General features: G+C 41.1%; 1 protein-coding gene across 2 annotated transcripts; it reads right to left on the bottom strand.

The window, feature by feature from the left end:
• Positions 1 to 1,046: 1,046 nt before the first annotated feature.
• Positions 1,047 to 11,486, bottom strand: LOC114665444 (gap junction beta-5 protein-like). 2 transcript variants are annotated; one of them, XM_028820017.2, is made up of 2 exons: positions 11,237 to 11,486; positions 1,047 to 5,299 (listed from the first exon to the last, which is right to left on the bottom strand). In XM_028820017.2, exon 2 carries the CDS (start codon positions 5,266 to 5,268, stop codon positions 4,495 to 4,497), a length of 774 nt encoding a protein of 257 aa, XP_028675850.1. In that variant the 5' UTR covers positions 5,269 to 5,299; positions 11,237 to 11,486; the 3' UTR covers positions 1,047 to 4,494. The 2 variants fall into 2 exon arrangements, with proteins under 2 accessions (XP_028675850.1, XP_028675849.1); XM_028820016.2 differs by having other exon boundaries at positions 11,159 to 11,484.
• Between the last annotated feature and the right edge of the window lie 2,867 nt (positions 11,487 to 14,353).

Here is a 14,353-nt window from a genome sequence, read left to right as displayed (position 1 = left end):
CTACTGTGATAGGCACTGCCCTTACCCTTCTGAACCAAACTAAGAAGATGATAAAAGGAACGTTATTTTCCCTTGTGTACATTATATTGTATTCTATACCATCCCAGACAAATGGGGTTGCTGCACTGCTGGAGACCTGCTCTGTCAGCTTGTATCGACTGTCCCACATGCACAGTATGAATGCACTTATGTTATTCAATGTTGATTAATGAAATAAACAAACCTCTACTATGTGGGTGATAAAGACAATCTAAGCCTAGAATTCTCAATCTGCTGTATCTGTACTTATGTCCACTGCCCAGAGACATTCATATGAATTTCTATCAGTGCATACTACAATGGATTGGCATCCCATTTGGTTCTACCCTCAATTTCTGTTACTGAAATAAACTCCGCTTCCTGGAGACCCTGAGGAATGAAGAAGAGGAGGCAGTATAGAAAACAAATTAAGGTCCCATCAAATGTGTAAGATTTTTAGTTGATTAATAATGCAAAGATCACTTGTAGAGCAAATGAAATTACTATGGGCTAAAGCAGTTTACAAAAATAATTCAGTGACCCAACTTGACTGACAGATTCACCAATGAATTTCACCTCAGATACCCATGTGAAAATGTCACAACTTTTCAAAGTATGTTGAAATTTTAAAGGCAAAAAAAAAAAAAAACCTAAAGTATCCATCACTGTCATATGGAACAACAAAAAATGTGCCTACTAGTAAAAATTATTTCTGAGTATGTGAGTACATGGAACTTTACTTTTATCCTTTAGGCATATTTGATTTGTTGGTAGAAGTGTTTTTGGCCTTATAAAAGAACTGTGATGGAGACTCTTCCAGGTGGGGAGAGTCTGTTCTATGGGTAGCATGTGTTTGCCACATCAATGACAGGGTGACATGGTGGACCCCTGAATGAGGTCTAGAATGGACATAAGACATGCAGATCCTTGGGGTCAAATTGGGGGCTTTTATAGTAAACCAAACGCAAGACTTTGATTTCATTCATAGCTGTCCCAAATCTGAAGAAAGATGCGAAGCAGAACTTGAATTCTTTTAAAAGACAATTTTATTGTTGCTTAGTAGTAAAAAATACAAATCATTTCTATCATATCACAAAAATATTTCAGAAATAAGAAAATGAAATGAAACAATTATGTGGCAACCAAGTGAAATATTTCCAGCTGTTCCTTTCATCTCCTCACCATATAGACTATTATGACATAACACCTTGGAGTCAATTAATTCAAATACTGTACAGGATAGCATGCTATCCAATAGGATATGAGCAGGGGCTGGAAGAAATTACAAAAAGATGATTCTGTGCACACTGGCCAATGAATTCAAAGGAAACCTGAGCACCAAGCAGCAAATCTCTGAGACATAAACCTTTTTAATAGGCCATGCAGCATACTGGATTAAAATGTAGGCTTAACATTATAATAATCCATGACATTATAAAAAATACAAAAAATATAAGGCTCTTACAAAGATTCACTGGACCCCACCAGACTGAGATGATGTGATTTGATTTAAATAAGAAGAAAAGAGCATTGTTGATGATTTTAAACATATTCTGAAATTCCCCCAGGACACTTCTAAAAAGAAAATGGAGTGCTGAAATTTCCTGTAAGTATTGAATCCCAACTGGGCTTCATAAAAATAAACCAAGTCACATGTGCATTAACTGAATGGACATTGCAGGCTAGAGTTATTAACACAAATGGTAAGAAAAGAAGACCAAGAGTTACAGCAGACACCAGCTTGTGGTGGCACTCCAAGTTCTATGACTTAGTTGGTTCTGAGAAATAGGAAGGCCAATCAGTCATCGCTTAACATTTTTAATATTTCAGCATTCCAAACTGCAGTTGTTTCTTAAAAGACTTGTTTGCAGATTTTTGTCAGCCCAAGGAGGTGAAGGTTACTGAATTCTGTTTGAACAGACGTCACCGAAATGACTCTGGGTCAAACATAATATGACAATTCCATTGGTGGACAGATAATGCTACATAGACATTGTGACGCTAACCCTGATTAGAAATATTAATAAATATAATACTCTTCTATAGCTTGAAATTTAACCTTTTTTTAAGCACTTAATCTTTCTTTTTTTAATGTGATCAAGTATTTGAGCAAGTGTCATACATGCTTTTCATCACCGACTACCAGTTCCATGAGGGTATAAACATTAGCACAAAATGTTTTTGACTGTCTCCACTCTGAGGCACACTGGGTACTTTTAAACTGTTAACCGGCCAAGTGCTTGGCACTGCTGACTCTCTGCTCTTCAGTCCTGGGATTGAATCCTGGCTCAGTCCCTATCTCTGTTGAGCTAGCATGGTTCTTCCGGTGAATACATGAATTTTTCTTTGGGTACTGTGTGTTGAGATTAGGTGACAACTCTAAACTGACAAAGAGTGTGCCAAGTGATGGACTGGCACCCTGTCCAAATTTGTTGCTGCCTTGTACATGATACACACGCCTGGAAACTGAACTGGGTGATGTATGAGAGGATAGATGGATAATTGGCCAAGCAGAAAAACAAAAAAAAATTAAATGAAGACTTTTTTCTTAACAGTTAAAAAGAAAACAAAAAATCATCTGATGATATATGCCAGTATGAATTCATGCATCAATATCTCAGTGATCTTTCTACAAGTAAGACCATGTGTGTGCATATGGTACCTAGATGCTGAAATCTATTGGAGTCAGGCATTCAAACAAAATAAAACATACAATAACTGTTCCTTTATAGTTGTTCTTGTCTTTGTATCTTTTGCACAGTCACTGCGCCTTTTTATGTGCACAGGCTTTTCACAGACAAACTAACTCCATTAAATTGGCCACCCATGCATTTCCCATTATAAGGTTGTTATGCAGGGACTTTTCAAGCTGCACTGGAAACAAGACAATAAACCCCTCTGAAGGGGTATCAGCCAATCACAGGATACATTTATACACATAGCCACACTCAAACCAGCGTCAGTGTAAAGTCACTTAATAAGCTAATGCAATAGCCATGTGGATGTGAAAAGACAGAAAGCACATGGAGAAGACCATTAAATGTGAAGAGATTTCACAGACTCCACATTGACTGAGCCAGGAACTCAACTGAGCTTCTGAGGTTTTGAAGCAACAGCGTAACCAGCGCAGTAATGATTTGTCTCCTATATAAGCTGGGTTATAAAATTAATATCATCGACTGCAGTATATAAATGCATCATGCAAAGCATTGTTGCTACTATGATTAGGCTGCTGACATTTATTATAACATAACTAGCTATGTAAGCCCGTGCTGTGAAAAGCCTGGGCTCCTAGAAACTATTGAAATCATCAGAAAAAAAACGGAAACTCAGAGTCGGCGGTTTTGTTTTGTGGATGTGCTTGCCCCCCTTGTCTATCAGCGGCTAAGAGGGTTTCTGTCTTGTTTGTCTTTCAGCTTCATGCTCTTGCCTCGTACTTCTTTCTTTTTCCGAATCTCGTGAACTTGGGGCCATCTTGCCGGCTCTTTGAGCTTCATGCTGTAGCCTCGCACTTCCGGGCCGGACAGATACACACACTTCCACACATAGACGTATATATAAGACTATTTAAATCTGCTTAACCCCACCCAGTTCATTGTAAAGTACTCTCTGTCTCACACGCGCACACACACACACACAGACACTTCCAGGGGCTAGTTTGGAATCTTTGAGGATTCAGGAGAAAAACCCAAACAGACAACGAGAGAACGTGCAAACTTTGCGCAGATAACTATCAGGTGCAGGACTGAAACACAGGGCACTGAATTTAAGAAGCAGCATAACTAACCACTATGCTACCATGCCAGCCACCTTATATCACTCAATTGAAAATTCATTTTATCCAGGATATGTTAATTGCAACAGCATTGTAAAAAATAAATAAACTTCTGTATCCAAAATGTGTTGAAAGTGGTGTTGGAGTGTAGGATCATTTTTTAAAAATGTATTACCTTCACTATATCTGCCACTCCCAGTGACCCTGAATGAATGAGTATTTGGTCAATTTAACATACTCCATGCAAAGCTGCATTATTTTTGCCAAAGTCCTTCAAAGTTTACAGAGTTGGTCATTCGCACCAGACCCCAGCTCTCCTCTATCTTCAGCTTGAACGCTGATAAGTGATAATGACAACACAATCCCGGACTATAAAAAGTACTAAGTTACACCAGAAACTGTACAAACATCATTCCATGTGTTTTTTTTTTTTTTAGAATAAACATTGAAATAATAAAACAAATTAAGTGCTCTAAGAAATCTCCTGGCTGGCAGAAGTGGCAGTGTACAAACGCAGACCCTGACAAGTAATAAATGTCTGACTGAAGCCTTAAAAAAGGAAATCAGGCAGCCACTCTGGCAAACAAAGGGCCTGCCCGCAAACCCACAGTCAGTCTTCCATGCTCTCTGGAAAGAAACAAGATGCCAGCTTTGGGGTTATAATGCAGGCTTAAAGACGCCAGCAGTGGCCATGTCTGTCACTACTTATGCATGTTAGGATTATAGGCTGGGACCAACAAGCTATGACTTTGGAAAATGTTACCATTTTCCTTGTTGCTCATCAGAGACACAACATTCATTTGATTCCGCCGCTTTCGTTCAACTATACAGTCCCGGCAGCGCTTGCCAAGCAGGTAGAACATCTCAATAATGCTCAGGATGATGCAGAGAATGGAGGTGCCCACCATGAACAGTGTGAAAATGCGTTTTTCTGTGGGCCTGGAAATGAAGCAGTCCACAATATTTGGGCATGGAAACTGAGAGCACTTCACCATACGAGGGAAAGTGTAGGCTTCATATATATAATAGAGCACGTAGAGAAAGGCTGCATCTACCACAGCCTTGAAGACTAGGCTCAAGAAGTAGGTCCACCAGAGGCCTCCTCTCTTCTTGCCTGTGTCCAGGTAAAGACGTCCACAGTTCTCTCCATGTTTTTCCCGATTTCTCCTCTCACGTTCTTCCCTGTAGGCCACATGCATGACAACAAGAAATGAAGGGCAGGTCACAAAAATCAGCTGCAATGCCCACAGGCGGATGTGGGAGACGGGGAAGAAGTAGTCATAGCAGACATTGTGGCAGCCGGGCTGAGCTGTGTTGCAGGTGAAGTCCTTCTGATCATCTCCCCAGACACGCTCTGCTGCCACCACATACACCAAAAGCCGGAAGATGAATACCACCGAGAGCCAGATGCGCCCAAAAGCGGTTGAATATTTGTTCACCCCACTCAGCAGGCCTTGCAGGAAAGCCCAGTTCATCTTGAACGATAGACAGGTTCACCTCTAAGATCTGAAATCAAGAAATGGATGACAGTATCTTTAGTGAGAATGTTCAATAACACATTATGCAGCTTAGATGTCAAAGAAAGAATTTGAAGACAGTCAAGATCCCATATGCCCAAGTGTGTGGAAAAAGAGCTAAAAAATGTAAACATCAAAATGCTGTCATGCTCACTTTTCATATAACATGTCACAAAAGGCATGGGACTTGTTTAAAAATGATTGGATACTTTATTTTAGACTCCCGCTACCATTTCCACAAAAGCAAATTTCCACTTCCTGCCTGATATCTACATTCCCAGGCTTTTCAAAGATGACCTTCAGTTCACGTTTTACTAGGGAACTGTAAGAAACCTGCTGTAAGTGGTCATAGGGGCACCTTCGACACAGTCTCTGCCACAGCAGATGATTAGCTTTCACCTTTAAGACTGAACCCTGATACATGATTGACAGAACAGGACATTTTCAAACCTGCTTAACACAATTCAGGCTCTCTGGGAAACTGGGCACAAAACAGGAAATACTCCTGGACACGGTGCCATTCCAACACAGAGTTCAATGTTCTGAACTCTTAGCATCACGCAGAGTTAATTTGGAATTACCAGTTATCCTGACTTGCACATCTTTAGGGATGTGGGAGAAAAACTAGAGCACCAGTAGGATGAAATAATTTGGAGACAAGGAAAACATTCAGAATCTACACAGACAGTGACTGGCCACAGGCTTCAAAACGAGGAGAATGCAAACATGAGGTAACAACACTAAGCAGAGTGCCACCATATAGCTCATTAAAGTCATGAATACTTATAAAGAATCAGAAGGCACAGTGGTTAAGGATATGTTCCGGCTTTACAGATCTGAGTTCACTTCCTGGTTTTGGCACCGTGTGGGTTTTACATGTTCTCCCTGCACTCAAGTGGACAGTCCAGTCTCATATACATATGAGATTAACTGTTGACTGTAATTTGGCTCTGGATGGTGAGTGTGCCCTGTATTTAATTGGGTGACACATTCTGCCATATGTAACTAGTCAGCGAGTACCTCTGCCACCTAAGCCTTCTGCTGTGTGACATGCTCTCGGAAAAGCAGTAAATCCAAGTTTCCAAGTAGGAAATTCTACATCAACATCCTACAAACTTGGAGCTAAGAGTTGGACAATACACACAAAACAGAGCTGCACAGATTGTCTGAGTTGTGATGTAATGTTGACCTCTGACCTCAGTCAACTTTGTAAAATAAAACATATAAAGTCTGCCTCTGTTTTTTATGTTTCTGCTGCTGTATACATCTAAGTTTCCCCTTGGGATTAATAAAGTTCAAGCTAATTTTATTTTACACGTAATCTAATCTAATTTCTGGTCAGTCAAAAATGACATTTGTTTTGTGGAATTTCATTTGGAGCAAAGTGATAAAAAAATTAGTACGTTTTGTTTTTGCTCTTTATTTCCACAATTAATTGCATTTTTTCAGCAGGCCAAGCAACAAATCAAAAGCAACCTTGCATTTTTCTGAATAGTTTGACTACAAACCTAGATGAATGCACTGAAGTTGGAAGGTGAAACATCTTTGAGCTCTGAATAGTCCGATAGCACGTGAATTAATTCATTAATTAATTAATCATGGCTCATGATGGTGCCGGTGTTCTTTGAAACCCAGTCTGGATTAACAAATTGGCAGCAATCTCAAAAGGCTAAACACACCAACTACTGGTTCATGCTCTCTTTGGGACTATTTCAGCATTTGCAACTTAAGTTTTGAATCAGAAACACGGAAACATCACATCCTCCATGGGAGGGTTTCCTCAATCACAGTCCTGGTGGTTTTTGTTCTAACCCAGTTACTTAATTAGAAAGTAATTCTTGACAACAATTTGGTTTCATGGCTCGTTAGTGCTTTAACTCTGCTATGTCAGGTTATTCTCATATCCTGGATTTTCTTCCCCTTTCTAAGGATATCATCGAAATGATTTGAAGGCTAAAATGGAGGAGTAATTCTCAGTCCTTCACTTTTTCTCTTCACTTTCCTTCCAAGTATTTAATTTAACCCAATAGTGCATGATGAATACATACAGGTGTGAATGGTAACAAGCTAAATGGAGAAATGTTGGTCTCTTTTGTCATTTGCATGTTATTGCTAGGGCGGCACGGTGGTGCAGTGGGTAGCGCTGCTGCCTCGCAGTTGGGAGACCTGGGGACCTGGGTTCGCTTCCCGGGTCCTCCCTGCGTGGAGTTTGCATGTTCTCCCCGTGTCTGCGTGGGTTTCCTCCGGGCGCTCCGGTTTCCTCCCACAGTCCAAAGACATGCAGGTTAGGTGGATTGGCGATTCTAAATTGGCCCTAGTGTGTGCTTGGTGTGTGGGTGTGTTTGTGTGTGTCCTGCGGTGGGTTGGCACCCTGCCCGGGATTGGTTCCTGCCTTGTGCCCTGTGTTGGCTGGGATTGGCTCCAGCAGACCCCCGTGACCCTGTGTTCGGATTCAGCGGGTTGGAAAATGGATGGATGTTATTGCTAATTAGGAGCAATTAAAAACCAAGAATACAGCTGTTTAAGACTAAAATAAGCAATAAGGGTTCAAAATCTTAATGAGCGAGACAACTAAAGTGAAGCAGAAGTGTTACTTGAGCTATAAGGGCTTCTTATTAAGCAACTGAGTTGGAGCAGAAACCTGCAGTCCCTGCAGCCCTCTAGGACTGTGATTGAGGACCCCTTCTCCATGGTCTCATGTTGTGATTTTGACATGAAAACATATGTGAATTTCTATAAACTGACTGTGGATCATCAGCATATGGAGACCCAGCAAAATGACTCAGGCTCATAGCTGTGAGCAGGTCGACTCATCTCCATCCAAGGGTGGACACATTGGCTCCTGGTTTCATTCTAACCAACTTCTTAATCAAAGGCTACTCCTCAGTGGTAACTGTTAGCCCGGCTTTCTACATTCTTGTTTTTTCTCTTAACCAGATAAACTTTGGTAGCCCAGACACCTTAGATCAAATGGTTTGAAAATGTAAAGCCATGTAATCTAGTTTTGTATGAAATTAAGCAGGACTCTGTTCAACATTGGTCTATTTGCCTGACTTGTCAGTAATATTACAATAATTATGTTTCTAAAAAGCTGGCAATGAGCATTAAATGGCTTCAGGTGCCAGTGACATGCGGCTCTCTTACAGGGGATGTTGCGTGCCGCCTTACCAGTTTGTGGCTTTCAGTTCCTCCATTTTTGTCTTCTTTAAACTGACTGCATAACAACACAGTGAAGTTGAATATAGCTCTGTAAACTGGATTTCGTGAACAGAACTGAGGCTTCTCAAATGCTGTACAAAAAGCTAAACTGATACAATCAGTGAAGTCAAAAATATGAAGAAAGAAGTCAAATTAAGCAACAATTAAATAAGGGGCTGACTACAGTAAAAACATGGGCATGCTAAGGCCCATCACAGGTTGGTGGTCTTAAATGTCCCGGGTTTTGAGATCCTCAATACAGTGTCTTTTGGCTGGCTTGGCATTCATGTTCTGCTGAGTGACTGAAAAGCATATAACATTCAACCCAAATTCCAAGTAATAAAAAGCCCCTGCAACGTGAAGCACAATGGCACACCTAAATCCACATCACAATAAAGTAATAACACATCCCATTCTCAAATCCAGTTCAGAGTTGCAGACTATCCTGGGAGCAAAGGGCACAAGGGAGGAATGACAACTGGACAGAGCATCAGTTCATTACCTACATCTACAGTCACACTGGGACAGTCTGGAATCACCAGTTAACCGTGTTTTGGGGGGAAACTGGACCACTCAGGGGAAACCAGTCCCAATGCAAGAAGAATGAAAAAACTACACCTGGACAAAGACTGGAAGTGGATTTACACTCAGTATGCTAGATATGTGAAGCACAACTGCACAAATTCACTGTCCCCACCATACGCAACTTGTGCCCTTTCTATTTAGAATTTTCAGGTAAGAACAACAGAAGTTTCAAAGTAAGGCAGGTCTACTCACTGATCATGACACCAGAGCCTGGCGACATGTTGCATGTTGATTAGCACACGCAAGGAAGAATTTCACTGTATTCTGCACATATGACAATAATGATACAGTAATATGCTTTTCAGTCATTACTCGAGCAAAGTGAAAAAATACTGGAACTCCACAATCACTGAAACTATTTTAGATTTAAAGTCTGCGTTTATGAAAACTGGGTCATAAGCAATCCACTTCCCTTAACTTGTTCTGTATTTGGCCGCAGGCCATTAATCAGGTGCAGGGCCACAGCCTATACCTGTCTCCACCCGACAGCAACTCGATCAGGAGCACTATGTGTGTTTTAAAATTTTACTGGATATAAATGACATTATGAGTCACCAAAACGTTCGACTACAGTTAAATCATATAGAGCGGGGTTGTCCGCTCCGGTTCTGGAGAACCACCATGGCTGCAGGTTTTCATTCTAACCTTTTTTTTAATTAGTGACCTGTTTTTGCTGCTAATTAACTTGTTTTCAATTCATTTTAATTGACTTGCTCTTGACACAATAATTGTTTCTATTTCATTTATTAGCAGGCGAACAATAATGAGATACAAAATGAGCCAAAACAGGACCAGCAAACTGCGTCCATCATACAATAACTAAAAATAAAGAAAGAATAAGGTTTCAGGAATGTTGATCTGCTCAGGACCCCAAAACATTTTAACAGAGCTCTTGGAAAAGAGAAAATCAATAAATTTGGAATGAAAGCAGCAACAAGCTCCATTCCATGATGGAATTAATGAACGGGTTTAATTAACAACAAAAATCAGAGCCTAATTAAACAACTGGTTAGCGTGAAATTGGTTGGAGTTTGCGGCCCTGACTTAGTTGCTCTTCTGTAGGCTCACTCGCTTCACATTTCATTTCTGTTTGGGTGCAACATAAGGAAAGAAATTAAGCAATTCAGGGGAACAAATCTTTAAAACCCCCTTTGGATTTGTAATCTCTGCTACAGTTTGACAGCGTGGCACACTGATGCCCGCCCTGGGCACTCTCTTCAAACACCCATTCGCGTTCACTTTCCTCCCGGGCCTCTTAACACTTGCGCATCAGGCAGCTCTGAAGTGGCTCGCTGTGAGCGTCCTGCGCTTGACTCGTGTCGCATGTCAGGCTGCCCCATGACCTGGTCCAGTGCTCTCAGGACTGACTCCTCGAACGAAAAATAAGGGGGGTAAGAGTACAGAGAGAAGCAGAACGACTGACACACATTGTTAGCAGTGCCAACACCCCGAAGTCAAAGCAGCAGCCCTCAAGTTTTTCGACGTCTAACCGCCCGCCATTGAGGATGGATGACAGTACGGAAAGGAATTATGTCCATATAAACAGGGACGGAAAATGCAGATGGTGATTATTAACGGGAGACGACCGAATTATGTGAGAATTGGTAAGTTTGTGAATGAAGGCTTCGTTAGGAATTATGCACTAACTGCCGATTACACGTACTGCTTTTCTTGTTAAATTGTTTTTGTTTACTTGCATTACTTACATTAATGTATTCTCTTAAAGGGACGGAAGCAGGCCAATTTTTTTTAAACATTTGACACAAATGATTAAATTAGGCTAACATTGTCAAACATCTAGCAAACAATTGTCTCAAACTTCTTTTAACTGCGCGAACACGAAGTAATTTTGTGAGTGCTTTCCTAAACTTTAAACAGGCGATTAGGTGCGCTATAAAAAACTACTTCACACACATAAACAAAAAATCTGATACGAAATGTGTATATTTGTCTAGACAATTTAGTATGTCTTCTCCAGTTCATTAGCACAAACAATGCCAAAGTAGCAGGATTTTATTTTCAACGATTGTTACATGAAAAAAAAAATCGCTTTTGACAGACCTACCCGATTAGGAAGTAGCTCGGCTTGAAGAACCTTTATGGAACACAAATCACAATTACGCCCAGAATCTTCCCATCTTACCGTCAGACGCCATGCAGAAGATCTCGCCGAGAGCCACCGTGTACTCCGTGCCTACGAGGCGAGGCTTAGGAGCTCGTCTCAGGGCGGAGGGGCACCATGTGCGAGGGAGGAGCAGTCAGTCAAACCAGAGAGGTGGGGTGTGTCCCGGACCGGACGACTAGAGGCTACGCTAGCAGAGGTGAGGTTTCTCCATTACGAAACATTTGAACTTCGACATGAGAGATGACGAATCGGTGTGTTTTGAGCTCCGCGGTGAAACGGCTCAAAACCCAGTCCCAAAGAAAACGTTTACACGGGTCGAGGAGACATCGCAGTATTCAAAGCAATTCCAGTTATTCTAGCGAAAGTTTCGCAATAGCTTACCTTATTTTTCGCTGACATCTTCATATTAACGCGTACGGCGACATCTGCGGTGTTCATACAAACCTGTATGAATCTAACTAAACTCATAGTGAATTTACTAAATATATAAACATCCAAAACTGAAAAATGTGATTTGAACTCCGATTCTATGACATTTTAGCAAAGTACTAGATATTTCCTGTCAAATATAGTGACATTTCCTTCAAGTTATTTTTCCACTTCTTCTTACATACTGTAACTCCTCAAGCTCTGTGATGTTTGAAAGGATGTCCTTTGAAGAATTCAAGTCAAGGCTTTGTCTTGGCCTTTTCTAAAGCACGAAGCCACCTCATATATGCAATTCTTTCATTGCCTTTCTCAAATATTTAGGCCCTTGTCTTGTTAAAACGTATCCCCAAGTTGAGTTTCACACTGATGGCCTTTGTTTTTAAGGATTTCCTTTGATATTTTTTTAGAATTCACAATTGCCTCTAGAACGTCAAGTTGTCCAGGGACAAAGTTAGTAAAACGGACACATACAAGAACACTTCATTCACCATTATTCATACTAGCAATTTCGTTATGTTGGCTGTTCAATGTGTAGGGCTTCTTGTTCAATTAAATATTTAGGTTTGGGACTTATCTGCCCAGAGAACCAGGCAAACTTCCAACAGGCAGCTTTTCTCTTCTTTTTTTGACACAAAAGGTTTTCACCACATGTGTTGTGTTCAGAATTCTTAGTTACACTGATGTACTACTTTTATGAGAGGAAACTTGGAAGAGTTGTAGATCTACAGTGGGTACGGAAAGTATTCAGACCCCCTTCAATTTTTCACTCTTTGTCATATTGCAGCCATTTGCTAAAATCATTTAAATTAATTTTTTCCCTCATTAATGTACACACAGCACCCCATATTGACAGACAAAAAAAAAGAATTTTTGAAATTGTTGCAGATTTATGAAAAAAGAAACTGAAATATCACATGGTCCTAAGTATTCAGACCCTTTGCTCAGTATTTAGTAGAAGCACCTTTTTGAGCTAATACAGCCATGAGTCTTCTTGGGAAAGATGCAAAAAGTTTTTCACACCTGGATTTGGGGATCCTCTGCCATTCCTCCTTGCAGATCCTCTCCAGTTCTGTCAGGTTGGATGGTAAACGTTGGTGGACAGCCATTTTTAGGTCTCTCCAGAGATGCTCAATTGGGTTTAAGTCAGGGCTCTGGCTGGGCCATTCAAGAACAGTCACAGAGTTGTTGTGAAGCCACTCCTTCGTTATTTTAGCTGTGTGCTTAGGGTCATTGTCTTGTTGGAAGGTAAACCTTCGGCCCAGTCTGAGGTCCTTAGCACTCTGGAGAAGGTTTTTGTCCAGGATATCCCTGTACTTTGCCGCATTCATCTTTCCCTCGATTGCAACCAGTTGTCCTGTCCCTGCAGCTGAAAAACACCCCCACAGCATGATGCTGCCACCGCCATGCTTCACTGTGGGGACTGTATTGGACAAGTGATGAGCAGTGCCTGGTTGTCTCCACACATACCGCTTAGAATTAAGGCCAAAAAGTTCTTAGTCTCATCAGACCAGAGAATCTTATTTCTCACCATCTCGGAGTCCTTCAGGTGTCTTTTAGCAAACTCCATGCGGGAGTTGGCCTTAATTCTAAGCGGTCTGTGTGGAGACAACCAGGCACTGCTCATCACTTGTCCAATACAGTCCCCACAGTGAAGCATGGTGGTGGCAGCATCATGCTGTGGGGGTGTTTTTCAGCTGCAGGGACAGGACAACTGGTTGCAATCGAGGGAAAGATGAATGCGGCAAAGTACAGGGATATCCTGGACAAAAACCTTCTCCAGAGTGCTAAGGACCTCAGACTGGGCCGAAGGTTTACCTTCCAACAAGACAATGACCCTAAGCACACAGCTAAAATAACGAAGGAGTGGCTTCACAACAACTCTGTGACTGTTCTTGAATGGCCCAGCCAGAGCCCTGACTTAAACCCAATTGAGCATCTCTGGAGACCTAAAACTGGCTGTCCACCAATGTTTACCATCCAACCTGACAGAACTGGAGAGGATCTGCAAGGAGGAATGGCAGAGGATCCCCAAATCCAGGTGTGAAAAACTTGTTGCATCTTTCCCAAGAAGACTCATGGCTGTATTAGCTCAAAAGGGTGCTTCTACTAAATACTGAGCAAAGGGTCTGAATACTTAGGACCATGTGATATTTCAGTTTTTCTTTTTTAATCTGCAACAATTTCAAAAAATTTTTTTTGTCTGTCAATATGGGGTGCTGTGTGTACATTAATGAGGGAAAAAAATTTAAATGATTTTAGCAAATGGCTGCAATATGACAGAGTGAAAAATTTGAAGGGGGTCTGAATACTTTCCGTACCCACTGTATATTTCACTTTATGCTTGCTTACTTTTTGCTGCACTGTGCAAAATTTCAACAGAAAATTCATTCACTTCTTGGTAGGGCTCCCATTTTTGTCCTTTGTGTAACATTGGATTTATTGAGTCAATTGAAATGGTTTCATAACCTTGTCCAGACCGATGAGCATCTGCTAATTTGTACCCCCCAGTTCTGGTGAGGAGTCCTTACCTTGTGGCATGATGCTAGAATCTAGAGAGTAAATCAGCTGCTTTTGTGCAAAATTGGCTGGGATGGAGATCTAGCATACTAAAAAGTGTCCCATTTTCTACTCTTCCCTTCTTAAAAGGCCAGGTGATCTCATCTCACATGAACAGGGAACACAGCAGGCATGACTCCTGTATAAGAA

The sequence above is a fragment of the Erpetoichthys calabaricus genome, chromosome 14 (genome assembly GCF_900747795.2).
Source record: "Erpetoichthys calabaricus chromosome 14, fErpCal1.3, whole genome shotgun sequence".
In the NCBI taxonomy this organism is placed as follows: Eukaryota; Metazoa; Chordata; class Cladistia; order Polypteriformes; family Polypteridae; genus Erpetoichthys; species Erpetoichthys calabaricus.
The sequence above is the reverse complement of the archived record's forward strand: the minus strand, read 5'-3'. Positions and strand labels throughout refer to the sequence as shown.